Source organism: Gymnodraco acuticeps, unplaced genomic scaffold (assembly GCF_902827175.1).
Source record: "Gymnodraco acuticeps unplaced genomic scaffold, fGymAcu1.1, whole genome shotgun sequence".
NCBI classification, from domain to species: Eukaryota; Metazoa; Chordata; class Actinopteri; order Perciformes; family Bathydraconidae; genus Gymnodraco; species Gymnodraco acuticeps.
Window position 1 is genome coordinate 435,016 of NW_022990949.1, and position 27,745 is coordinate 462,760.

At 39.3% G+C, this 27,745-nt stretch overlaps 3 protein-coding genes across 3 annotated transcripts; all 3 read right to left on the minus strand.

The window, feature by feature from the left end:
• Positions 1-946: 946 nt before the first annotated feature.
• Positions 947-5,069, minus strand: LOC117558695 (sodium-dependent neutral amino acid transporter B(0)AT1-like). Its single transcript, XM_034235043.1, has 12 exons — positions 4,874-5,069; positions 3,757-3,897; positions 3,539-3,676; positions 3,271-3,452; positions 3,042-3,152; positions 2,852-2,964; positions 2,592-2,720; positions 2,165-2,321; positions 1,881-2,085; positions 1,637-1,796; positions 1,272-1,434; positions 947-1,090 (listed from the first exon to the last, which is right to left on the minus strand). The coding sequence occupies exons 1-12, from the start codon at positions 5,067-5,069 to the stop codon at positions 947-949; spliced, it is 1,839 nt and encodes a 612-aa protein (XP_034090934.1).
• Positions 5,070-7,273: 2,204 nt separating this feature from the next.
• LOC117558697 (sodium-dependent neutral amino acid transporter B(0)AT1-like) lies at positions 7,274-13,598 on the minus strand. The gene is made up of 12 exons (XM_034235045.1): positions 13,400-13,598; positions 12,484-12,624; positions 11,811-11,948; positions 11,519-11,700; positions 11,283-11,393; positions 10,329-10,441; positions 10,114-10,242; positions 9,862-10,018; positions 9,546-9,750; positions 9,267-9,426; positions 8,125-8,287; positions 7,274-7,483 (listed from the first exon to the last, which is right to left on the minus strand). The coding sequence occupies exons 1-12, from the start codon at positions 13,596-13,598 to the stop codon at positions 7,274-7,276; spliced, it is 1,908 nt and encodes a 635-aa protein (XP_034090936.1).
• A 1,983-nt stretch (positions 13,599-15,581) lies between these two features.
• Positions 15,582-27,322, minus strand: LOC117558683 (sodium-dependent neutral amino acid transporter B(0)AT1-like). Its single transcript, XM_034235027.1, has 12 exons — positions 27,124-27,322; positions 19,647-19,787; positions 18,785-18,922; positions 18,509-18,690; positions 18,006-18,116; positions 17,806-17,918; positions 17,552-17,680; positions 17,305-17,467; positions 16,444-16,648; positions 16,176-16,335; positions 15,861-16,023; positions 15,582-15,782 (listed from the first exon to the last, which is right to left on the minus strand). Exons 1-12 carry the CDS (start codon positions 27,320-27,322, stop codon positions 15,582-15,584), a joined length of 1,905 nt encoding a protein of 634 aa, XP_034090918.1.
• Positions 27,323-27,745: the final 423 nt, after the last annotated feature.

The following is a 27,745-nucleotide window of genomic DNA, read 5'->3' on the forward strand; positions in this document are numbered from 1 at the left end:
CCATTCTGAGACCGGTCAATACTGGGTCACAGATGGTCTGTATTGTGGGTACACTGGGACACTTCCTTCTCTGTTGTCTGAGGACTCCAGGGCATGACATATCCAAGGCCATAAGTGGCGGAAGCTGGTAACTTAGTGTGCCCAAACTATCTAAAGCTATCTTTTCAAAACATGTTGATGACTCTCTGTGGAACCAGTTAAATGGGCTGGCAAGAGAGAGGCTCTCCAGAATTGACGTGGCAACTCTACCGTGAAGTCAGAACCTCTGGCTCTTGGACTTGTGATGTGAATCCTCCGGCCGTAACTCCAAATAAACCATCAGTGTTTGACATCAAAGCTACTGCTCCTACCGTGTCTCCTTCCTGAGTCGGTGACTCCCATTGCATAGCTACACAGAAGTTTCCTCTACACTTACTAGTGGGAAGAACTATAGTTTAACAACATAAAATAATGTTTGATTGAATTAACTATACCATACACAGGTAAAGGTTTGAATAGAGGTTTTATTATTGCAGTAATAGTGGTTTATTTACACAGTTTAAGTACTTTTCCTTACAGTATGTTGTGCTTTGTTGGATCAGCTGACCTTACACAACCTGCTCTGTCAGTGTGAAGTCTCCCTCTCTTGGCCAATTTGCTGCTCTACACCATTTGCCTACCTTTTTTAAAACTGACAGCAAAGAGCTAATGCTTTGAAAGACCATCCTTTTCTCTTCTGTTAAATATTTATACTGACCATACCACAATATATTTTTAAATATATTAAAAACTACTGTCCTAGTAGTTTTTAATATAACAAAATCAAATGAGCAGTAGGTATGCATATTTGCACAAAGCATGGTCACAAATAAGTACTTTACTGATGTGCATCAATAAAACATCATGTTGTTAAAAAATTATCAATTTTGTAGTATTCTGATACGTCTGACTTTAAAACAGTGCTTTATTAATTTTTGTTCTTACAGCAAACAAAGACAAATCTACATAATGCATATACAGGCACTGCCAGACTGGGAACTCCTGCCAACAGAAAGATGATCACGTATATCCAAGAAGGGTAGGGTATTGAAGCCAGAGACGGGAACTTCTCCTGTTAACCACAATACAATATGATTTAGCCCATTTGGTATGCAATGAATATCCAAATGATGGAAGTATGATTGACCAAAGTTAGTTTGATTATGATATACTGTATCATTGAGAAACAACATGTACTTGAAGATATTGAGCATGTGAGATAGAGTGGCTGATCACAGAACTTGTCTACTTACAGAGTCGGGATCCCAAACTGAGTATGTGAGCGCTTCTTGGACTTGTGTCACCAGGTAGAAAACTAAAATAACCAGCACAATTAGAGGACTGGTGAACCTCCATGAAATCTGCCAAAAGATAGAGGGCTTGTATCCAACCATGAACTCAAAGTCCTCATTGAACCTGCCACATAAGAGGGTTTTAGTTAGTTTTGAAATGAGTCATGAAATCAAGCCTGTATTATTGGATTTCGTTTTACCCATCTCCATCAATTTCAGTTTAATAACTGGCACAGCATAATGCTGCTTATGCATCATGGTTATTTTCCAGATGATTAACCAAACATAAATAAACAATATGTGCTAGCATATGTTGAATCACTAACCTATCAATGCCGTAGATGTATACAACAGCTATCATCTCAAACAATCCAATGGTCAGGAGTGGAACAGATCCAGCAAAGTTGTCAAAGAGAGTTACCCAATAAAGCCCTGAATTCTGGGCAAACAGGAGACAGATGATGAAGGCTATGGCACATGTTAAACCTGAAACATACATACACAAGCTTGTGTTAAAACATAAACCAGGGACGAATACCAAAAGTGTTTTATTGATTGAAACCAAGTTACCTGTCAGTACTTCATGGGGCCAATTTTTAGGGAATACATTCAAGTCTTTCAATGGGACCACCACTCCTTCGATGTTGCCAAACAGGGTCGAGAGGCCTAAGCTCAAAAGCATGACGAAAAGGAGTACGGACCAGATTTGAGAACCAGGCATCTTGGTTATCGCTTCTGTGAACACAATGAAGGCCAGACCTGTTCCCTCCACTCCCTGCACAAACACAAGGAAGTCATAATGCAGGTAGGAGCAAATAACTGGCAATATGGCCGATATTCATCAATATAGTCACCTCACTAAGAAGTTTCTGCATGTCACAAGTTTTGATGTCCAATCCAATAACTATATCAGGATAAGAGCTGTTGAGACTATTAAAGGCCTCCTCATAGTTGCTTGTGGTGATGTTGTCTTCAGGGAGCTCAAATTCATTTAATAATTTCATGATGTTACTATAGGAACAAAAGTCACAGATTAGCACATTTATATTGTACATGAGAAGATGAATACAGATTTGTCTATTTTACTACATTATTTAGATGTCAACTAGTAAAGTGAAGAGTCCATACTACAAGTGTAAAGGGACCCTTACCTTTTTTGACTCAAATGTCCACAATCTAACCGATACAATTGTGACGACTTCAAAGTAAAAGCAAGGTAGAATATACTTGTAGGACTTCTCATTTATAAAAACATTGAAACCGAGGCATGTGACTACTCACTCACTGATACAGGTATCATATTTTTCAGTTGCTCTGAAGCCAATGATGCAGTAAGTAACTGCTGCAGCATACACTGAGGTGAGGCTAGTCACGACCGACAGGATCACAGCATCTTGCACGCAGTTGTTGCTTGGGAAAGGAAATAAGCAAAATAAATACTTTGGCTTCGGTTTTGAGAACGGCTACTCCAATCAAAGTGTGCAAAATGAGACTTGAACTTTAAATTAAGAATCATCACATGTCCTCTAAATGTGTCTTACTGAACAGGGTTGTAGCTTGAAAAGGAGATGAGGCCTCCCCACCCCAAACCAAAGGCATAAAAGACCTGGGCACCTGCATCCAGCCAAGTGGATGGTTTTATCAACTCATTCACCTGCAAAGGAGAGGCACACATTTGAATGCGCCTCTGAGTTATGAGATTCAACGTTCCTATGAAGATTTGAAACATACGTCTGGTGTAAAGAGGAACTTTAATCCAGTCGTGGCACCTTTTAGAGTCAGTCCTCTGATCAGGAAGATGCCCAGCACTATGTAAGGCAAGATGGCTGTGACGTACACTGCCTGATGTCAATGACAAGGAAACATGGAATTATTGATATTTGGCAAAAGATTGAAGTTCTGAAAGTAGTGGAGTAGATGGGTCTTGTTTACAATTTGAGTTTCTTTAAGTTCAACAAACCTTTCCTGCTGTGCTGATGCCCCTTATGCAGCAGATTGCCACAATTGTCCAGGCAGTTAACAGGCAGAGTACTATCGGCCAGTTGATTCCTCCAGAGTCAGCTATAGAGGTGGTACTATTCAAAGTCACTCGGTAGAAATAATAATCAACAGTGGAGCTCTGTTCACACTCTGGTACAAATCCTAAAGGGGCAACAAATACAAAAACAATTATGAATTGTGGATGCTCTCTGTGTGCATATGTGTGCTGAAACTGTATGTATACACACCTGTCCCATTTTCATTAAGAGGGCACTGGGTCCAAGGCAGCGGGTTTTGAAAGGAATTGAAGAGATACCAAATGATCCAGGCTACTAGGGTGTTGTAATACAGTCCAACCAATAAGGACACCAGCATTGATGCTATACCTAAGAGACAACATAATTAATTATGATTCTCCCAGGAAGCCAAATACTTGTTGATAACTTGTGTGATGTTTTTAACTTACCAACACCTGTCAGATAAGGGCTGATGGACCTCCACACTCCCACACTGCCTTTCCTGAGACGCTGACCAATGGCAAACTCCAGCAACAAGAGAGGCATTCCTTCCAGCACCATCAGGATCAGGTAGGGAATCAGAAAGGCACCTAAAACATTTCAAGTGGTTGGGAGGTTGGACATTTATGATAATATGCATGAAGAACAGCTTGAGTGCAGGCCATTTTGCTATTCATGCATAAACATTGGATTGGTTGGATTTTATTGATTTGTTGTTTAGGCTAAATTAAGTTCAAGTTGTCTGATTAACAAAAGTGTGTGGCCATCACTATCCAGATATCTGCTGCATTTCAAGGTATTATGCCTGTGTAAGTAGAGTGTTGCTGATAACAACATCCTTATAGGCCTTCTATAGGTTGAAATGTGACATGTATATAAATGTTTAACAGAAGTTAGGTATTACAGTAACTACTGAATACTCTTTAAAGTTACACATTTGTTGTTATAAGATGCTATGTGTATGACTTTAATTGTTTTAAGTTTTCTTTGTACAATGCACAACACATTAAACACTTACAGCAGGCTAAAGTATAACATTGATTTATATCCATAAGGATTGTTTCCCTTTGCTGTAAAGCTGCTTCTACTTTAAGCGTATGAATGTCTTTGAAACCTGTCCCACTTCCTGTGTCTAACAGTGAACCTTTTAACACTACACTTTTGAAAACAGCAACACATTCACACAGATGTATGCAGTATGAAGGAATTCTTATCATTCATTTTCAACTCAAGCCAATAAAGAGCTCTGTCTTTAGCTCAGGCCAAAGGTCTTTCTACCGAAGACGTCTTACTTTTGAGAATCATTAATGTACAGCAACTTGAAGGAGAATTAGGACACTTGGTCTTCTGTGAATGTCTTATTTAACTTTCCTTTTAGCTTTAGGTCGGTAGCCTTTTGCAGGACCAGTTATTTTGTTAGAATTATATTGTTAATTTATCAGTTTAGATAAACACAGATACATCGAACAATGCCTTTTATTCCCATTATATCTCAATAATTTGACCCTCGGTACATTTTCCTCACTCTAATCTGTCAAACATTAATTCCACAGCTTTCGGTCTTACCTCCTCCATGACTTTGACACAAGTAAGGGAATCGCCACACGTTGCCGAGCCCAATGCAGAAGCCCACACAGGTTAAGATGTACTGGGCTTTGTTGTCCCACTTGGGCCTGTCATCCTCCTCCTTATCCATCCTGTCCAGATCCTCATAACTAGGGATCCGGAGATCCAGTCCGGGGTTAGGAAGTACCAGCCTCATGCTTACCAGAACCAGAGAAGTAGAGTCTACTGTGTTTGAAGCATTTGTGAGTGGTTGGGGTGCATGTGATACACAGTAGCACTTAGCAATGTTGAAACAGGTTTATGATCTTTTACTTTATCTGTTGTTGGCCATAAATTAGCCAGTGAGTTCACTCTCTACTTTGAGCTTGATGTACTTTTAAGTAATATGTACTTTTCAAATGTCCAACATTTCATGCCATTCTGCAAGATTTAAAACAATGATTGTTTATATAACAGGTGAGAAAAGATCATTCAAATACTTTGATAATTTGTAACTCCAGTGTTTATTTTTAAGTGTTTTATTTACACTCATTGTCGATGTAAATGGGATATCAAACCAGAGATTTCATTTGTTACAACTGTTGCCAGGAGGATCCTTAAGAGCGTCTGTTAACTCATGAAGTTCTGCATGATTTATTTTAATAGCATATAAATTCTCTTAAGTCTCAACTGCTGAGAGGATTATTAACAGATCATAACCCGACAGTTTATGGCAGTTTAAGTGCAGTAATAAACTGAAACTTAAAAATGCTTTACAATAGCCCTCTACAATAAGTACAACAAGACAACAGTGTTATAAAAAGCTCTTTTGCCATTTCGCTTTAAATATCTAAAACATACCTACATATTGTTTACATTCTAACATAAAACATTATAATTTGTATATTAGACAATTAGATTAAGTAAACTCACATTTATCGAAACAGAAGTTAGACACAGAGAGTTAGATTTGAAAATCCTCATGTTTTCTGTTAGCTAAATGTGAATAGCTACAGCCAATAGCAGGTTAGTTTAGCTTTGTTTGAAAAGTGGAAACAGGGACATAGCTAGCCAGTCTCAACTGCTTCTTTTTTTTGCAAATATTTAGAAAATAGGATATAGCCAGGCTTGCTGTTTCCCTTTGCCTGAGCCTCTATGCCAGTGGTTCCCAACCTGGGGGGTTGGGAACGCAGGGGGGGTGCCAGGGGGGGTGCCTCAGATGATTTGAGGCCAAATATCATTTTTAGACTTTAAAAAAAAAAAAAATGTTATACATATAATTGTAACGCAATACATGATTGTCACTAAAGGCCTTGTCTCTACATTACAATAAAATATAAAAAATAATTGATTCATTCGAATAAAAATTGAAGTTAGTAGCTATTAAAGGCATAAAAAGACAGAAATGTATAATTCTTTCTTTAATATAAATGTTTCTTCTGCCCGTAAAGTGTCCAAACCAGGCTTTTCTGGATAAGCGCATTTTTAAAACATAGTCATTGTCCATGCCAGTTTCAGTTGGATTATTTGTCACAGTTGCTCCAATCAGATCGGTCTCCTCCATTTTGTAGATTATTTACGACTTTTGAATCCACATAAACACATCGGCAAAATCCGGCTTACTTTGAGCATGTGTTTTAAACAGTTTAATCCCTTTGTGAATTGTTTCCACTTGTGCCGTCCTTTAATTTCTTCATACAGCGGGAATCCAAATGAATTAATCCTGAGTCTAATAACCATCAAAGTCACTCCAATAGTGCTCCTTAATTACGCTTTCATCTTCCTTTAACAAAATACGTCACATTCATCCAGTTTGTGACAGTAGTTGTAGCATTTTTGAGATTTTTAAACTTGAATTACCGCTGTTGCGCCCCCCCCCCCCCCCCCCCCTCACACATTAGGGGGGGGGAACCTTCCAACAGGGGGGGGGGGGGGGCCGCAACTTCCAACAGGAGTCATTTGGGGGGGCCCTTGGGAAAAAAGGTTGGGAACCCCTGCTCTATGCTACTAAGCTAAATGGCTACTAGCTGTATATTTTATATTTAGAGCACAAACTGGTATCCATCTTCTCATCCGACTCTTAGCAAGAAAGCAAATAGGAACCCAACATATCCAACTACTCCTTTATTTTTACAACACCCACTTACAGGTCAAACATGATATAGCCAGAAACCAATATCACAGTAGTACGAAAAGTTAGCAGCAATTATTGTTTTCTCCAAAATTATATTATTTTACAGATTCCAATTCACCCTCGGCTTTTCACAGATAAAAGTCAGAAGTCATTAGAGTGCTCTTCTGTGATTGTACCAACCCATGAGAAAGACAAAGTATGTAAGCATAATACACAAATAACAGCACCACAAGTCCATATTCATGTTACTATTAAATATTCTGTTATTCAATGTAAGTAAAAGATATCTACATCTTCATTTTGTCATTCATTTCTACTTTGGTAGAGATAGTGTCCACTGTGTCATCACTGTAGTCCTCCTTTTTGCAGCATTTATTCTGGATGAATTTGTAGAGGGCGAACCCTGGGACAGCTAAACTGGGAACTCCAGCCAAGATGAAGATGATGACGTTGATCCAGGAGGGAAACGGACGTGCTTCAAGGGTTGGGAAATCCACCTATGGTAAGAGTAAAATAAATGTACAGAAACGTATGAGGTCTGCAATTACAAAGGTGGGTTACTATCACCATCAATTTTAAAGTTATTTTAACATAACACATTTAAAAAACATCTTTAAAGGTCCCCTATTATACTGTTTTTCATCAATATATCATAGGTCTCAGATATATACAAAACATGTCTCTGAAGTGTTTGGCTCTAAATACCAAACAGATAATAATAATCCCATAATCCCCTCTGTTTCAGCCCTGTTTAAAAAGTGCTGATTCTCTGTCTGTTACTTTAGATGAAGATAAGGAGCCCCTCCCCACACCCCTCTGTGAGATATTTGGTTAAAAAGAACTCAATGGTGCTCTAGGAGGAGATTCAGGTGATAAGGTGGGGGGGGGGGGGGGGGGGGGGGGGTTACCTTGGTGGGTTATTGGCTAATGGTTACACAAGCCAAAAAATCGTTATAACATCATAAAGTGGCCAAAATCTGATCAGCTCATTTTCAGACAGGTTTTTTTATATAAATGGATCAGGACAAAAAGTGAGTGGATCTTTTTTCCTGAAACTTTCAGAAGCTCTTTACACAGAGGGGACACATGTTGATGTAGAAGAGACGTGAAAAAGTGAAATTTTGATGAGTACACTTACCGCCTCCTGGTCCCACACCAAATATGTGAGACTCTTAGTGATTTGGGTTACAAAGTAGAAAATCAAGATGACGACCATAATGAGTGGACTGACCACCCTCCACGTCACCTGCCAGAAAAGATTGGGTTTATGGCCGATCATAAACTCAATGTCCTTGTTAAACCTGTAGGAAGCAATAAGAGGGAGACATAATGTCAGCTTAGAGTGTATGAAGTCATCCATGGTTGATAACCTTGAACTTTTATGAGTTACAGTAAATGAAGCAGCCTGTGGGGCTCTGTGTGTGTTTTACATGTTGAAGCTAAACAAGGAAATACAAACTCCACTCTGTTACTTCAATCACTTTGTGTTCTTACGTAACAGAAAGACTACAAGCAGGGGAGAAAATAAAGCAATATTTTTTACATATTAAACAATATTACTTATAAGCCACATTTTTTACTGCATAGATCGACAATGTTATTGAAACATTTATTTTCAACATTCCTTAGTGTCGCTACATCTTAAGACAAACTAGTTTGTAATCTCTCCTACTGTATGAGGACTGTTCTTTATCTCTGTTCCATGGTCAGAATTCAATACCCATTTCTTTGTTTCAACTTCACAAAGAATTGTCTAACTGAATATTTGATACCCTCATTGGCAATAACAATAATTGATCATGTCCATTGATAGCTCCATACATTGCCCATCACTTGCAATCACTATCTCAACGTCCGATTCCCTAAAGATATTACGCTAATGATATAACAGTATCAACATGGCCATAAAGATTTGCAGCTGAACTCGATTTGCTATTTTTTAATCTGATTGCAAACATGTGGCAAAGTGTAAATGTTGTCTTTGCGCCAAGAACTCCGTTGGCAGAGAAAAAGAGAAACAATACATTTTAAATAAGCTAGCTACAAGTCCTGACCAACGAGGCGCTGGGGCATTTCTCAGAACTTCAGTCAGGGAATTGTAATCTGAAAAACGTGTAATATCGTATGATCAGAGGAAAGTCTGCATGTGACACCCCTTAAACAACGAACATTTGATCTAGGGAAAACATTGCTGAGAAAATATAATATTAAAAAAGGTCTCGTTAAGGAGGCTAGAGCTTGGATACATATACACTTCCAGCCATGCAAGCAAATACTCACCTATCTACCCCGTAGATGTACATCACAGCAATCATTTCACATAACCCGATGACCAGCAGTGGGATAGAGCCAGCAAAGCTGTCAAAAAGAGCTAGCCAGTAGTTTCCAGATTGCTGGGTAAAGATCAGTCCACAAGCGCAAGAGATTAAGCAAGTCAGACCTGAAATAAAACAATACAAAGAAGTGGGTTCAACCTTTCTGTAAAGCTCTTCAATCAAAATCCTAACCCTATCAAATTGAAAAATAATGCTATATTTATTAGGACATTTGGGAATTTACCAGTGAAAATTTCTTTGGGCCAAGATTTAGGCAGTATGTTGAGGTCCTGCAAAGGAACCACCACTCCTTCTATGTTCCCAAACATAGTCGAGAGACCAAGGCAGAACAGCATGACAAAGAAGAGGACAGCCCATATAGGAGAAACAGGCATTTTGATGATGGCCTCTGTGAACACGATGAAGGCTAGACCTGTTCCCTCCACGCCCTGAAGGAGAACACCAAATATTTCAAACATTATCCCTCTGCTAACTCACTGAGGTCAAATAAAAAAGTCTATATTCTAATGTCAAATATTCTATACAGTATATCTACTGACCTGACTGAGGAAAGTCTGCATGTCACAAGTCTGTAATTGCAATCCTTGAATGATGTCTGGATTTGTCTGGTTGAATTGGGACAGAACCTGATCGTAGTTGCCATCTGTGATGTTGTTTTCAGGATAGTTAAAGGCATTCATCAGCTTCAAGATGTTGCTAAAGAAAAAAGCACAACGAGATAAGTTCAGTCCTAGTAAGTGAACTCTAAATATATCTTAAGGCTGCTTTTTTTTGTTCAATTGAAAACTTACTCTGATGTGCAGTCGTCAAATTTCTCTGTGGCCCTAAAGCCGATGATGGAGTAGATGACAGTGGCGGAGTACACAGAGGTGCAGCCATTGATGATCGAGATGAGAACGGCATCTTGCTCACAGTTGTTGCTAAAAAGGCAAAAATTGGGTCATGTGAGGGGAGAAGTTCATAAGAAGGTTCATTATATGATGTGTAGTTTAGGCAGTATACTCACTGAATAGAGTTGTAACTGGAGAAAGAGATAAGACCTCCAAAGGCCAAAGAGAAGGAGTAGAAAACTTGAGCACCAGCATCCAACCAGGTCGATGGATTCATTAACTCATCTACCTTAAAGAGAGAACAAAATACCTTAATAAAACGCTTAATTAAGCCAAGATTTCTAGAGTAATTATTTCCTGTTTAGATATCTGAACTGTGAGCAAACAATATACGCACTTACTGTCCTGGATTTTGTTCATAATTAATATGTGACGCACAATAAAGTCTCCTTCATGTGAGATCATAAAAAGTGAATGGACGATTAATCAATTGCTAAACAACATACACTCAGAGATGGTTTTAAGTATTTTGAACCAAGTCGAAATCAAGCTAGACTTTCAGCAATGCTAGTATGGAAATTATAAGAGAAGAATGGCCTAAATCACATCAAATACTTGTTTTTTTCACATGGCAAGATCCAGTTGCCAAATTAATCAAATCATAGCGTCAAATGCTAATGAAGGTATATCTTCTTGTCTAACACTTGGCAAGGGTGGTGTAATCTCATATTTTATCGTCATATTATTTAACTTTTGCAGCCCAGCTATATCCATGCCTTTTTGTGTAGTAGTGTCTGGTAGCGTTTTGGTTAGGTTTAGGCAACAAAATGACCTGGTTAGGTTTTTAAAAAGATTACAATTTGAGTTGAGTAAGCTATTAACGTCACGGTGTGTAACGGTGACATAGCTTCAGTAAAAAATATTTAGCTTTTGATTTGACACAGGACATGATTTCTGGTTCCGTCTAAGATGGTCGCAGATGGGTATATATTGGAGTTAGTTAAGCCTAGTGGGTTTCATACAGATGCTCAAGGGTGCAAATGCATCAAATAATTCAAATAGTTTTTACATTTTTTACACTATATTAGTTAAACTGACAATTGTATGTTTTTCGTTACAGCAGTGCTTACATCTGGTATGAAGAGGAACTTAATCCCCTCTATAGATCCTTTCAGAGTCAGTCCTCTAATGAGGAAGATGGTGAGGACCAAGTATGGCAAAGTTGAGGTGATGTAAACAGCCTGAGAAAAGACAAAAAAGAAGATATGATCCTGATACATACCTTTTTATATGTGATTGAACACATAAGCACATAAGCTGGCATCAATTTTGCATCAAACATTCAGATGTAATGTCATATTCAAACCTTTCCAGTGGTCTCGATGCCCCGGATGCAGCAAACATAAAGCAAAGTCCAGGCAGCCACCAGGGAAAGCACCATCCACCACTGTAAACCTCCTGACTCATCGATAGCTGTTGAAGTGTTCAGAGTCTCTCTGTACCAGAAGTAGTCAACAGTGGTGCTCCGAGCACACTCTTCCACCAGACCTGCCAGATAAGCAGACGGCAATGGTCAGATCAAGCGGCCTTGGAAAGACATGTTTCAGCAGCTTTTTTTAGATTTGTTCTGACTGTTGTCTCGATGTATGAACGCATACCTGTCCTGTTAGCATTTAGAGGACATTGGCTCCAGGGCAAAGGACTTTGGAAGGAGTTGAAGAGATACCACATGATCCAGGCCATGATGGTGTTGTAGTACATGCCCACCAGAAATGAGACAAGCAAGGATGCAATACCTATAACAAAAAGAAAAAATTAGAGTTGTGGTGTTTTTTGTTTTGTTTTACAAGCAGTTATCTGTGAGGTGCTTTGAGCTAAATGCTAACTTGCTCACAATGGCAAAGCTGACAAGCTTATATTTGGCTGTAAAGTTTTCAATGTTTCATACATGTAAGCATGCTACTATTTGTTTATTGGCTCTAAACATTTGATAACTGTTCTCGATAATGAGAATAACATTAGTTTTAAGGGATTTGGTCTTAAATCACACTGTTGAACATGGTGAAATTTGGATTTGATGATGGCATTAGATATGAAAAAAAGGATAAAACCACAAATCTTAACCTCATGGTGATGATAAAAGAGAGGTCAAAGGATCACCAAATTGACTAGGATTCATCCTCTGGGGACCATGAATGCCTGCATTTGAGAGTAAATCCATTAAGTAATTGTGTATAAATGTAATTTGGGAACGGTTGATAGATCGACATATCAGTCATCCATTGAGCACCACAATCTAATGGGCATGTTTCTTCAATTTATTTTACCCACCAACTCCAGTCAGGCATGGATGGATTGATCTCCACACCCCCACGCTGCCCTTCCTCAGGCGCTGACCGATGGCAAACTCCAGGTGCAGCAGTGGGATGCCCTCCAGGACCAGCAGGATAAGAAACGGGATCATAAATGCTCCTAAATTGTCAACATTGACATCGTTATAATGAGTTACCAATGTGACAAGTCAAGTGACTCAATCAATTGATTTATTCAGTTTCAACTTTAATGAAGGTAAGTGTGGCGGTGTGGTGAGGGTAGGTGTTAGAAGTCGGTTGCGGACAATGCCACCTGGAGGCGAAACTCCCCCAGGTGGCGTTGTCCGCAACCGACTCCTAACACCTACCCTCACCACACCGCCACATAACTGTACCCATAAAGACACCAATAAACTTTTAGTACCATATAAACCATTAATAGGAGTATCACTATTAGCGATCAAGTTTGAGAGAGAAAACGTAAATAATTCAAGCAACAGTTGATATTACCAAAGATAAGTTGGTAGACTATTTTAAAGATTCATTCATAACTTTGGAAGACTCAGTCTAGAAAGAAACAAGCTTTTTTTAGAGAGCAAGATTAAACACCTTACTGCTAAAAAATATATATTTGTAAAACTCTTACAGAACCTTATACAGTGCACAAGATCTACAAAACTCTGTTAACCCACCATAAAAAAGATACTTAATTTCAAGCTTTCAACATGAGTTGTACTTAAAATATATATTCAATAGGGTCAGTTAATGTGTGACAAAACCCTGTGTGTTATGGGTGTTAGGTGCTAGGTTACATTTTGACCAAATTTTTGAAAATCCTCAGTTACTGAAAACAGGTAAAGGCACATAAAGATCCTTTAATAATTCATGCACACTGCTCGTTTTCTTGAAACTATAAAGGAGAACAATCAGCCTACCTCCTCCGTGGCTCTGACACAGGTAAGGGAACCTCCACACATTGCCAAGTCCCACGCAGAAGCCCACACAGGTGAGCAGGTACTGGGTTTTGTTGTCCCATTTTGGCCTGTCCCCTGCCTCCTCCTTCTCCATCCTCTCCAGTTCCGCATGAGACGGGATTCGGTCATCCAGTCCCGGGTTTGGAAACTTCAGCTTCATTGTGTCTTCTTTTAAAATTCACTGGACTCAGAAAATCCGTTGTGTCTCCCTTTGGTAAGTAGCTGTTGGTTTTGCTACTTTCCTACAAGCCTTCGAGGTGCTGCGTCCTTTCTGGTATATTCTCCTCTGTGAAAACTGTTGCTGATTCTTGTTGAACTGTCTCTTTCTCTGAGCCCTTCACCTCTACTGTATCCTGGGAAAGGGCACTGAGGTATTAACTGCGACCTATGGCACCTGAACCGAAGTTATCAGTAGCTCACTTCATTCTGTGGGGTGTTACGTAATGTCAGCAAGGTTAAGCTGAGAAAGGTGCAACCTCCTTGATAATGGTTAATACATCACATGAGGTCACTGACACTTCTCCCTGGAAGATGAGTTTAGTATTCATTAGTTTGTGAGGGAAATTGAGCACTGTATTGGCTGTTTATTTACTTATTTGAACACTCCTCAAAACTCATAACATCCCAGGACTACAGTACTTACTGAAGAATAAACTGCTGTACAAAACAACCATCATAGCAAAACGTTACTTCTTGTTCAAACATTATTACATTATTAATTCATATCATCTGAGTTAATAGAAATATATATTTATTCTATTAAACGTAACAGTTATTTTGCATATTGCTGAGCACTGCTTTGTTTCTGTCTCTTTCAAAATGCCACCTGTTAGTGTTGTACTTTAAATGTGATCCCATTACAAGATTATCTAGTTATTCTATTGTATGTATTATAAGACTGCAACTGGGTGTTTTTGACCCCTTAATACAATACATAAACTGCTGTTTTTAGTAATAACTAATTGAAACTAAAAACATTGTTATGACATTACAAGAAACTTAAAATGTTGATAAAGTTAGCTCTGAGGTCTGTGGGGACCCAAGTTGATAGGATGAGGGTTAAGTTTCCAAAATATGTTGCAAAAAGTAAATAAAATTACCCACAATCTTTTGGACAGACAGGGTTAAAACTCTGTACAGAGGCAACACATTTTCCATCATAGATTATAGTATTGACCAGCCCTTTTAGAAATGTAATTTTTATTGCACAGGGATCTACAAGCGTATCATATCGATGTCCACATTATCTCAGGATGGAAAATCTAATTCTAAACGGTTCTAATCCTGATTATTTTAGTAGTTATCACAACTGAGTAGAGAAGGAAGTTATTTTCTGTTTGTGTTCATACCAGGGAAAAAATCTGCCATGTAATTGTTGAGCGATTCAGAATGCATATACACCTAATCAGTGTTTCCTTCTAATAGGATTACTAACCAAATGCAGTCACTTACAGAGTGGTGTTTGATGACTGGTGATCTATAGCTGGTCATTTAAAAGATGTACACAAAGCCATCAGTGTATAAAAATAGAATACAGTTTAATAACATTTGAGTAAAATGGACATCGCACAGATTTTTCTGGTCATTGCCCATTATATAGGAAATTGCCAAATGTTGTTGCTTGTTATTGTAAAACCACATGTGGGCGCAGCTCACTGACAGCTGGCTATCTATCAGCTTGCTAATTCTGCCATGTTTTAAAGCTACTTCTGTTACAGAAAACAAGCTGAACAGTGTTATCGCTCAGCTGGTGTGTGGAAGCATTAAAGCATTAAAACGGTTGAATTTTATAATCGCTCTGACCCTTCTCCAAGGTTGATTTGAATGCATTAGTCTGTTCTATTCTTTGTCTTTTTCAATAGTGTATACACTATGTGCATCATTTAAAACTTAATTTACATTAACCTTTGCCTCTACCCATATTGCATAGTATTTCTGGCCTGTTTTCAATTGTTTTAATATACTTGTTTCATTCAATGTTCATATCTTAGATTAGAGGGTTGGAGCCAATCCAAGCTGACATCGGGTGAAAGCAAGTGTACACGTTGGATTTTGGGAGGAAACTGAAGCACCCTAAGAAAAACCCACACAGCCACAGAGCATCCACACAGAAGATCCTTCAGTCAAAGAAATGTAAGACAGTTTATTGATTGTCATACATGTTGACTTTGGCTGATACAGTGTTGAGCTCAAGGATATTTATGTTTTTCTTGCAGCAGCATCTTTGGAATAATTTGAATAAAGCAAATCCTGGGATAAAAAGACCTGGAAGTCCAGCCAAAAGGAAGATGATAATGTAGACCCAGCTAGGATAGGGTATCACCTCCAATACGGGGAAGTTTTCCTGTAAACATGACACAGAAAATATTCTTTTAATGTGATCATTTGGAGGAATATATCTTACAACAGTTGTGAAACATACCGAGTTTGGATTCCAGGTGAGGTATGTGAGTTCAGAGTTGACTTTGGTGACAAAGTAAAACACAAAGATGACCAAAACGATCAAAGGGCTGACCACTCTCCACGCCGCCTGCCAGAAGATGTTGGGTTTGTGTCCAATCATGAACTCAATGTCTTTGTTAAACCTGTCAAAGAAGGTAGATTTGACTTAGGACTCTGTAGGAATGTCATAATAATCAATTGTAAAAGACCTATAACTTCCATTTTGGGATTATTGCACTAAATTATGGGATTATTGCAATAGGCTCAGCTATCTCCTGTTGTCTTAACTTTTTACCTGTCCATTCCATACAGGTAGGCCACGGCAGTCATCTCACAGAAGGCGATAATGAGCAGCGGGATGGAGCCTGCAAAGCTGTCGAAGAGGGCTAACCAGTAATTTCCAGACGGCAGAGCAAAGATGAGCGCAATCGAGAAGGACACAAGGCATACGACTCCTAAAGAAATGCGAAAAACATCTCATTGTGTGCGGTACCTTATTCACAAAGTTACTTAACCCTTACTCTGTAGAAATGTGCCAGCACACATGGTGAAGGATAATTTACCTGTGAGCACCTCTTTAGGACAATTCTTAGGAAATATTTGTAGGTCCTGCAGGGGGACCACGACTCCCTCTATACTTCCAAACATGGTGGAGAGCCCGAGACAGAAGAGCATGATGAAAAAGAGAACGGACCAAAGAGGAGAAACAGGCATCTTTGTGATGGCCTCTGTGAACACAATGAAGGCAAGACCGGTTCCCTCCACTCCCTGGAAGACAAGTGCACAATTACCATTTCGTTATGAAAGCCCTTTTAGAAGAAAATCTAAAAAAAGATGCACATTAGCTTTGTGATGAAAAAATTACCCATGAAGTCATTATAAAGAAAAACCTTCTGGAATATTGAATTAGCATCTCAACAGAATAACATAATGTCTCAAAATTAAGAGAAACTTATTTTAGGATAGCATTTTTATATTTTGAGTCATTATTTTTGGAGAGAGTTTCTCATTATAATGTGATACTAGGTCATTATTTAGAAAAAGTCTATTATATTTAAGTATATTTTAGGATTACAACTCATTATTTTCAGATACAAAGTCATTATTTTGGACAGTTTCCTATTATCTTGAGATAGAGTAAAGTCCTTTTAGTTTTAGATACCAAGTCATTATTTTGAGAAATGTTCTCATTATTTTTATTTTTCAAACATTAGGTCATAAGACTTTAAGAATAATTCTTATTATTTTTTAGATATTTTGACTTTATTTTGACACTTGCTTGAGTTATTATCTCGAGGAAAGTCATTATGACCTACAGGATTATTTATTTTTTCAATATAGTCTTAAATAGCCTTTCATTCTCAAAAGAATTGTTAACTGAGTAAAAAGTAAAAACATATTGATGCCTCCCAAAAAAGTCATACTTCACTAAGAAAGGTCCTGAGGTTGCAGGTGCTGAGGTCCAGCCCCTGAATGACCTCTGACCCCGAGATCGTGCTGTTGAGATTCTGCAGAACTTCATCGTAGTTGCCCTCTGTGAACGTCCCCTCAGAGAGATCAAACGCATTTAGCAGCAACAGGATGTTTCTGAAATGGAAAATGTTTAAATTGTGTGACTGAAAACGATACTTTTGCCTTGATAACAATTAACATAATGTTCCATGCACATACTCATGAAGGCAGGCATCAAACTGCTCCGTTGCCCGGAAGCCGATGATGGAGTAGATGACAGTGGCGGCATATATAGAAGTACATCCATTAATAAGAGAGATGATAACAGCATCTTGCTCACAATTGTTGCTGGTAGAAAAGTACAAAATGAAGAGTTTTATTAGACGTTTTTATTAGAAAATGCATTAAATAAGAATATTACATTCATGTCTCATGGCACTTTATTCTGTTATTTAGAGTCAACATGGTCTTACTGAATAGAGTTGTAGCTGGAGAATGAGATGAGACCTCCAAAAGCCAGAGAGAAGGAGTAAAACACTTGGGCTCCTGCATCCAACCACGTTGCCGGGTTCACCAACTCATCTAGCTAGAGATTGATAATATCATCATCAGAGTGGTGAGTGTGTCTTCCAATGCAAATGTCAGGAGTACTACATCTAATGATAATACTAACATCTGGCGTGAAGAGGAACTTGATTCCATCTACCGATCCTTTCAGGGTCAGTCCTCTGATGAGGAAGATGGTGAGGACCACGTATGGCAGAGTGGAGGTGACGTATACAGCCTGGCAGAGAGGTAAACCATTTTACAATAACATTAAATTATCTGTTGACACTTCCTGTTATGGCTGAACTATGGCTATTCAGGCATAGCACTCCCAGAGACTTGTTATGCGTGATGGTTTATTGGGTCATTGGAGCACTTACTGGAAATGAGCCATCATTTACAACATGCTGTTAGTTACAGCCAATACTTGCCTGGTACGACTTGCCAACATAGTTGCTGTGGTAAAACTATCATTGCCTTTTAATTATTTTTCAAATGGAGCAACAAAATAAATAACAATATTCTGATTTAAAACTCTAACCTTGGGTCGGATACAGTATATCGTCATCATCTGATGTGAAGCATGAGACATCAAACCTGCCAAATAATAGAAAGTGAAGGCCACCCTACCTTGCCTGTGGTCTCAATCCCTCTGATGCAGCAGATATAGAGCACACTCCAAGCAGTCGCCAAACACAGCACCATCCACCACTGCACACCCCCGGCGTCCTCTATAGTCACCGAGGTGTTCAACGTCTCTCTGTACCAGAAGTAGTCCACTGGAGAGCTGCGTTTGCACTCAGACACTAGATCTAGAGGAAGGGTGAAAAAACAAGAAATCCCCTTAGAACATATTCGGAAATATTAAACTGAAATTGAAAATGTGTTTTTAAAATGGTGACATGCCTGTGAGATTGTCATTGAGAGGACACTGGCTCCATGGCAGGGGGCTCTGGAAAGAGTTGAAGAAATACCACATCACCCAGGCGATGATGGTGTTGTAGTACATGCCCACTAAGAAGGAGACAGTCATGGACGCAACACCTGAAATAGAAGGGGAAGAAACGGTGTTAAATATTGCACCACAGAAATTAAACTGTAATACTTCCATAGTGCAAAAGGATCTATTATAGAGTTCTTTAGAAAGGGAGTCTTTAAATCAGGAAATAAGTCAGCGTTTTTGCACTCCTGGTTCCTTTGATTTGAAGTATATGTTTTTTTTTTTTTTTTTTGGATTTTGGTTAGATCCCATAAACAAGGTCCATGGTAAACATAAGGATTACATATCACGTTTCTAGGAAATCAAATGTGTCTGTAAATACAGTACCATTTGGGATTTTTTAAGCTACTTGATGTCAAGTGGCTGAATGAGACTACAGAGGTTGTTGGTGACATTAAGAGTCATCATGCCAAGCAAGTGGAAACTCAACTACTGTTGAACTACTATGTGGTAAGGTCATTGGACCGTAGTATTGACATTTAGTGCTTAAAGTTCGATGTTTACTTGGCAACTACATTTATGCTTTAAAAATAATAAATGTGGTATTCCTTTGTGAAGATTATCTCAAACTCTAGTTGGCCACAGATGGAACCCAATGGAAAAATCCCATTAGCCTTTGTCGAGGGAACCAGGGCGATGATAACTAATGGGTTAGCTATACATTTATGTCAAAGATCTGCGTAGGGCAAGTATTTTCAACATTTTACCTCAATACCAGAAAACCAGATTTCCATTATTTCAAATAGGACTACAAATGAAGGCACTCACCAACTCCAGCCAAATAGGGGCTGATTGCAGACCAAACCCCTACACTTCCCTTTCTGAGGCGTTGGCCGATGGCGAACTCCAGGTACAGCAGCGGGATCCCCTCCAGGACCACCAGGATAAGAAAAGGGATCATAAAAGCACCTGGGAGACACCCACGTTATCAGATATAGAAGGAACATGTTAGTGATAACATAGTTAAAGCTTGTTTACTGTTACCAGGTGTGATCGTTAGATTTAGATATTTTTTACAACACCTCAATTCATTAAAAAAATCGTTGTGCTTTTTACAGTACTACGGCTTCCACAGATGACATTTTTTTATGGATTTTTTGTCAAAGCACTTAAGATATTCATTGCTATCGGGATGTTAAGAGCATTCCATGGAATATAACAAAAAGTGTATCTCGAGCCGGTTTCTCAAACTTACCTACCCCACCTTTAAGTAATAATATAATAATTACCTTCAGATGGGTCTGTTAATGAGTTACAATCCATTATAATGAGAGATGAGGTTACTAGGTTCAACTTTGACCAAATGTGGACTGACCAAGTTTTGGAAAAGCCATCATCAACTTCTGGAAACAAGTAGATACATTGAGATCATTTTTTATAATTTCAGCACACCCGGATCAAGACAACCAGACTCAGGACAGTATTTAATTTGACTTTCTGTTTTATCTTGTCTTTTTGTCATGGACACAGTTGACTTAGATTAGATTATTCCTGCTGTACCATTGTGTGACTTGCAGAATTTGATGTCTTTTCTTTTTATGTCTTAAGTTTATTGTATGTTGCATTCTTGGAGGAACCTTTGAACACACTGAGTTTACAGAAAATGATCCTCATCCCAGCCTACCTCCTCCGTGGCTCTGACACAGGTAAGGGAACCTCCAGACGTTGCCAAGTCCCACGCAGAAGCCCACACAGGTGAGCAGGTACTGGGCTTTGTTGTCCCATTTGGGCCTGTCCCCTGCCTCCTCCTTCTCCATCCTCTCCAGGTCCGCATGAGATGGGATTCGGTCATCAAGACCAGGGTTTGAGAGAACCAGCCTCATGGTGTTTGTCGAGTTAATCCAAAATGCCTGACAGCCTTCAAAGCTGAGTGATTCTCAGTACTACTGGCTAACTAAGAACACCGAAGTTTTGTGGGACTTGCAGAATCTGCTCATCTCATCTACCATCTATGTGGAGTATGGGTGTTAACATCATAAAATATTCCTTCCTATCAGAGTTAAATGAAGTTAGACTTCTTGTATCACTGGTCTGATCCATACTCACATGCCGAATGGTATCAACATGGATTATGAATTATCATAGCAGGGGAAATCAACTAATTAAAGTAATTATAGCTGAACTATGGCTATTCAGGTATAGCACTCCCAGAGACTTGTTATGTGCGTGATGGTTTATTGGGTTATTGGAACACTTACTGGATATGAGCCATCATTTACAACATGCTGTTAGTTACAGCCAATACTTGCCTGGTACGACTTAGTCAGCCAAAATAGTTGCTGTGGTAAAACTATCATTGCCTTTTAATTATTTTTCAAATGGAGCAACACAATAAATAACAATATTCTGATTTAAAACTCTAACCTTGGGTCAGATACAGTATATCGTCATCATCTGATGTGAAGCATGAGACATCAATGCTGCCAAATAATAGAAAGTGAAGGCCACCCTACCTTGCCTGTGGTCTCAATCCCTCTGATGCAGCAGATCTATATCTGCTGCATCAGAGGGATTGAGACCACAGCACACTCCAAGCAGTAGCCAAACACAGCACCATCCACCACTGCACTCCGGCGTCCTCAAGACCTTAACCTGCCATCAGGCCCTGGGGCTGATAGTTTTTGTAGGCCCCCTATTTAAACAACAAATCAAAGTCATTTATAGCCTCGGCAGGCTCTGTGATCGCACTTCTCCACTCTGCTCTATGCGCGCCTGGTTCTCTCCTCCAGATGAGTGACGTATCCATGTATTTGTCCGGTTGCCGTTGGCTCCCCTCCACGTAGCAAGTCCTCGTCGTTCTCCCATCTCCTCCAACAGATAATGTCCCTCCTGTCTGTTTTTCCTCTCCCGCTACTCCATCGCTATCAGAACCAGACGGCCTACTTGGCTCCAAGGCCCCGCGACCTGCAGCGCTGCTGCTCGGTACAGAACTAATCTGTCCTTCCTCCTCATCCTGGCCTACAGGTTTAAAATAACCTGTAAGCTTCGACATGTTTTGTAATAGCTGCTTGTCTCGAAACTCCTTTTCCCTCAACAATTTCCTTTTCCGAGCGCCACTCTCAAACTTTTTCTTCTCCGACATTTTCTCCTAAACAACCTTCATCTGTCACTCAATCACTCGCAATTTGAATAAGTCAGATGTGAAACATATTCTCATTCTGATTGGCTGTTAAGTGGTGCCCACTGTCTGTTACGGAGTCATCATTTTTGAGAAAAATCTCTGGAATCTGGGTGTGACCCTAGATAACAACCTGTCCTTCACTGCAAACATCGCTGCTACAACCCATTGCTGCAGATACACGCTTTACAACATCAGGAAGATACGTCCCCAGCTGACACAGAAAGCGACTCAGGTTCTGGTCCAGGCTCTCGTCATCTCATGCCTAGACTACTGCAACTCCCTCCTGGCTGGTCTACCTGCATGTGCCATCCGACCTCTGCAGCTCATCCAGAATGCAGCGGCTCGTCTGGTCTTCAACCTTCCTACATTTTCCCACACTACTCCGCTCCTACGCTCGCTTCACTGGCTTCCGGTAACTGCTAGAATCCACTTCAAGACACTGGTACTTGCTTACCATGCTGCGAATGGATCTGGCCCTTCGTACATCCAGGACATGGTTAAACCGTACACCCCAGCGCGTGCACTACGCTCTGCATCAGCCAAACGACTCGTTGCGCCCTCGCTGCGAGGGGGACCCAAGTTCCCAACGGCGAAAACACGTGGGTTTGCTGTCCTGGCTCCAGGATGGTGGAATGAGCTCCCCATTGACATCAGGACGGCAGATAGCTTGCACATCTTCCGGCGCAAACTGAAAACTCATCTCTTTCGACTCCACTTCGAGCGATAGAACTATTAACGAAGCACTTTTATACTAATAAAGGACTAGAGTAGCACTTGAAATGATTTTGCTCTATGAAACCTGATGTACTGATATGATTCTGTTTTCTTCAAGTTGTATTTTGTTGGACGAACGCACTTATTGTAAGTCGCTTTGGATAAAAGCGTCAGCTAAATGCAATGTAATGTAATGTAATGTAATGGAATATGTGTGTGTGTGTGTGTGTGTCCTAGCATTACTATACTTGTGGGGACCTAAATCTGTTTACACAGACACGTGTGGGGACTCGCCTCTCTTATGGGGACAAATGGGAGGTATATAATAATTAATAATTAATAATTAATTTTAGGGTGAAAACTTGGTTCGGATTAGGGTTAGGGTTAGGCATGTGTTGGTTATGGTTAAGGTTAGGATAAGTCTCCAGGAAATGCATGTAAGTCAATGTAATGTCCCTGAAGTGATGTATACATGGTGTGTGTGTGTGTGTGTGTGTGTGTGTGTGTGTGTGTGTGTGTGTGTGTGTGTGTGTGTGTGTGCGTGCGTGTGCACGCGCCCCGGGGAAAACACTCACCAGAAACACCGGCTGTTGTTATGCCTGCTGTGACGTCAAGTTACTCCGTTCTCCGCTTGTAATTATGCCGTCACAAGCTAGATATTCTTTACAACACTTTACAACTCAATTCATAAAAACAATCTTTAGTTTCTGCCCTGCATGAAATAATCACTTTTTATCAATGTCAACACAATCCCAACACAACACAAGTTAATATATTGTATTTCAAAACAGCATGTGAATAATTTACAGAAACAACTAAATATTAAATTGGCAACACATTAGGGGGGGCAGGTTCATGGCCAAACAGGTGGACATTTTAAACACATTTAATTACATTGAACAGCTATTTTCAATACTTGAATTTACATCTAACTTGTGCAATTCCTTTTTTATTATTTCTTATCTTCTACGTTGCTATCACCATGTCTTTTTTTATCTCGTTCTCTTGCTGCCGGTCACTAAAAGTTACCAAACATATAATTCTTTATATGTGTAGAATTACGATATAATGTCTTATTTCTTGGGGTAGTTGGAGTTGGGCCATTTTCGACACATTGTAGCCCAGGGGATGTTATAGTTTACTAGAGATTGTTGTGAATCTCTCAGTAGTAAAATGGGCTAAATGTTAACGACTTGAGATGAATATGCAGTCTCTCCCAAACGGCAGTTCATAAACGAACCTTGACATCAGTGGCACGAAGATTGTTGGGAAATCGGATTTCCACCTTCAAAATGTTTTCAGCTTATCTCCACATTGCCTTGAGGGTTGACAGAAAGTTCAAGATAACAAGCTAAACGCAATGTACAATAACCTTTGTATGTGAGTCACCTTTTCCTGTTGATCACGGCATGAGTGAGTGTTTAGCGCCATCTTAAAAATGTTGGCTTTTAACTGGAAATGCACTGAAGTAGCTTAACCATCATAAAATTGATTAGACAAAATATACTAAAAAACAAATGTATATAGTTTCCTTTTTTTTGTCTGAAACAGCTTCAGTTAATGTGAGTGGTGCTGTTTGCCTGCTTGGACATGCAGTGTTATGCTACTCATACTTAGAATCATGGTAATATGTTTGTATATCCAAAATAAATCAGAGTGAACAGTAGCTTAGTCAGTCCCTCCATGATCATGTCAAGGCTTTAAACATCTATTTGCAAAATCTGCCACAAAGTGTTAAGTAGTCATCGGTCATCTTTTTGTTGTTACAGCAGTTTAGGTCTAAAGCAGAAATTAGCAAACGTATGCCTGCGCAAAAGACTGTGGTGCCGATTCATTTTGAATCAATTCAGGTTTCACCTTGCTCTACACTCAGTTACATTACATTAGATGTTACTTGTTAGACGCTTTTATCCAAAGTGACTTACATACTCAATAGTGTGGACAATCCCCACAGGAGCAATTTGGGGTGAGGTGTCTCAGGGACACAACGACATGCTGACTGCAGTGGGGTTTGAACTTGTGACCCCCTTATCCCAACACCAAGGCTCTGTCCACTGCGCCATACGCCTCCCCGCCAGTTGTGTGTGTGGGTGTGTGCTAATTCCCTCAGATCAAACTGCAGCCAATCGGGAAGTACAGGGGATACTCTGAACCGGGGCAGATGCACATAAAAACTCATCGTTAAAAAATCATCGCTTATTGTACTGAAGGTGTGTGTATCGTTACTTTATTGTACCTTGGCAGAGGCAGGAAGACGCAGAGGGGCATATAGCAAAGTGGCTGTGTTTGACTAGGGAACTCAAAGGCTCTTTTTTTATGCCCAGAAAACTCCCAAACAAAAATACAGGTTCTCTTCATATACAGACACAACCACATACTTACTGTACAGTTGGCTCTAAAATATGAATAAATCTATGGGTTGCACTTAAATTGTAAGTAGGTATTCATGTTTCCTAAAGTATAAAGCCCACCCAATCTGATTATTCCCTCATTTTCCTCAAGCGCCACTAGCAAGTATGTTTTTTAAGCTTTGCTGGTTTTTGATGACCTTGCAGGATGAATCATTAAAACTTTGGATATAACATTAACTTCCATCTCGCTCCATCTACAGGTCGAAAATGAATTTGTCTTTGACCAAACTCCTGCAAAACTGACTTCCACATCAGCCTCAATTGTAGGATACTTTGTGTTTAGTGCGAGTTAGAAAATGTTAGCATGTTAACACAAACATGGTAAACATTACCCCTGAAAAACATCAGTAGCCTATGTTACTGTTGTGGTACCACTTTACAATAGGGCTACCCTTATAAAGGATTCATAAAGGGTTTATAATTAGGCTATGAATTAGGTTGTAAACACTTTATTAATCATTTAGAACTATTTAAAAAACAGTTTTAACATAGTTTTCATACATCAACACAGGCTCACTATTTGGCAAGATGACTAAGCCTTATATTGGCTATAGCGAGAATCAACTCAGTGAGCAACAGATACCAAGGATGCTGGCTGATGAAGGGTAGTCTTATTGTAAAGTGGTACCGTTATTGTTTGCCATCTTGAGATATACTAGTTTGTCTGATAAGTGATATATCAGTGATGGTGATATCTAAGCACGGAACAAGGCAATGTTTATATGTGCATGTTATGTCAAAGCCAAGGGGTAAAGTTCAAGGAATCGGAAAAATCACATCAAATGCTTTCATAAATCCAGTTTTCCGTTACTATTTCTTCCTAATTTCTTCTCCCATTTGTGTTTTTAAAATGTACAAGCTCGGAAAATGTCCATGTAAAGAAGTTTGGCTCATCTGTGGGTCTTTAAAGTGAAACGGACATTCTGTCTTTAATGGCTTTCATTCACCACTTAAAGTTAATATGTAACCTAAATCACCCTAAGTGCAGATATTAGGCCCAAGATTATGCATCATGGTTTAAAGCACCACTTTGCTCATACATATGACTTTAGCCTTTAAAATTTCAACCCACACCAGAACATTTGTCAACAAATAAATACTATAATAAGACTATAAAGACATAATTTTTTTAATTACAATTATTATTATGGCTTTTTGCAAACTTGAAAAAAACATGCTTATTTTTAACCTTCAAATGTTTTAAAAATCCATCATTAATTTCTTAATTGATGTATGTCTAAGAAAAAAGGCATTTCTATAATTGTATTTGTATATTTGTTAGTGTGCCAGATTAAGACAGTCTGAATGTGTACCGCTATAAATACTGTATCTTTGTACACATATAAAATACAATTTAAAAACACAGTACGCAAGTTCAGGTCAGGTTGCTTTGATTGCATATTCTAACATTCAGTTTGAATAAATAATTACCTTCAGATGGGTCTGTTAATGAGTTACAATCCATTGTTAGGCCGTTGTGTCCTTGGGCAAGACACTTCACCCGAATTTGCTCCTGTGGGTATTGTCCACTGTAGATGACCATTACATGTATGATCTGTATGTGTAATGTGTATTTGTAAAGCGCTTTGAGAGTCTTTGATAAAGCGCTATAATAAATACAAGGATTATTATTATTATTATTATAATTATAGATGTGAGGTTACTAGGTTAAACTTTGACCAAATGTAGACTGACCAAGTTTTGGAAAAGCCATCATCAACTTCTGGAAACAAGTAAAGACGCATTGAGAACATTTTTTATAATTTCAGCACACCCGGATCAAGACCACCAGACTCAGGACTTTAATTTGACTTTCTGTTTTATCTTATCTTTTCGACATGGACACAGTTGACTTATTCCTGCGTTTACCTGTACCATTGTGTGACTTGCAGTATTTTATGTATTTTCTTTTTGTGTGTTAAGTTTATTGTATGTTGCATTCTTGGAGGAACCTTTGAACACACTGAGTTTACAGAAAATGATCCTCATCCCAGCCTACCTCCTCCGTGGCTCTGACACAGGTAAGGGAACCTCCAGACGTTGCCAAGTCCCACGCAGAAGCCCACACAGGTGAGCAGGTACTGGGCTTTGTTGTCCCATTTGGGCCTGTCCCCTGCCTCCTCCTTCTCCATCCTCTCCAGGTCCGCATGAGACGGGATTCGGTCATCAAGACCAGGGTTTGGGAGAACCAGCCTCATGGTGTTTGTCGAGTGAATCCAAAATGCCTGACAGCCTTCAAAGAGTGATTCTCAGTACTACTGACTAACTAAGAACACCGAAGTTTTGTGGGATTGCAGAATCTGTTCATCTCATCTACCATCTATGTGGAGTATGGGTGTTAACATCATAAAATATTCCTTCCTATCAGAGGAGAATGAGGTGGTCATTTTGACACAATCACACATCTAGGGGGAATTTGCATCCTTTAATGCAATTGTGGAAACTGCCAGGACCATTACCTCACACCACAACACATGTTACTCTCATCTTCAACTGGATTACCACCCTTTGTTTAAATTAACTGCATGGTCATTCTGAACTGTACTGCAGAACGTTACAGAGAAACAGATAAGAAATTATACTGCTGGAAGTTCGGAGGGTCAGGTTGCCTCTGAACTTTG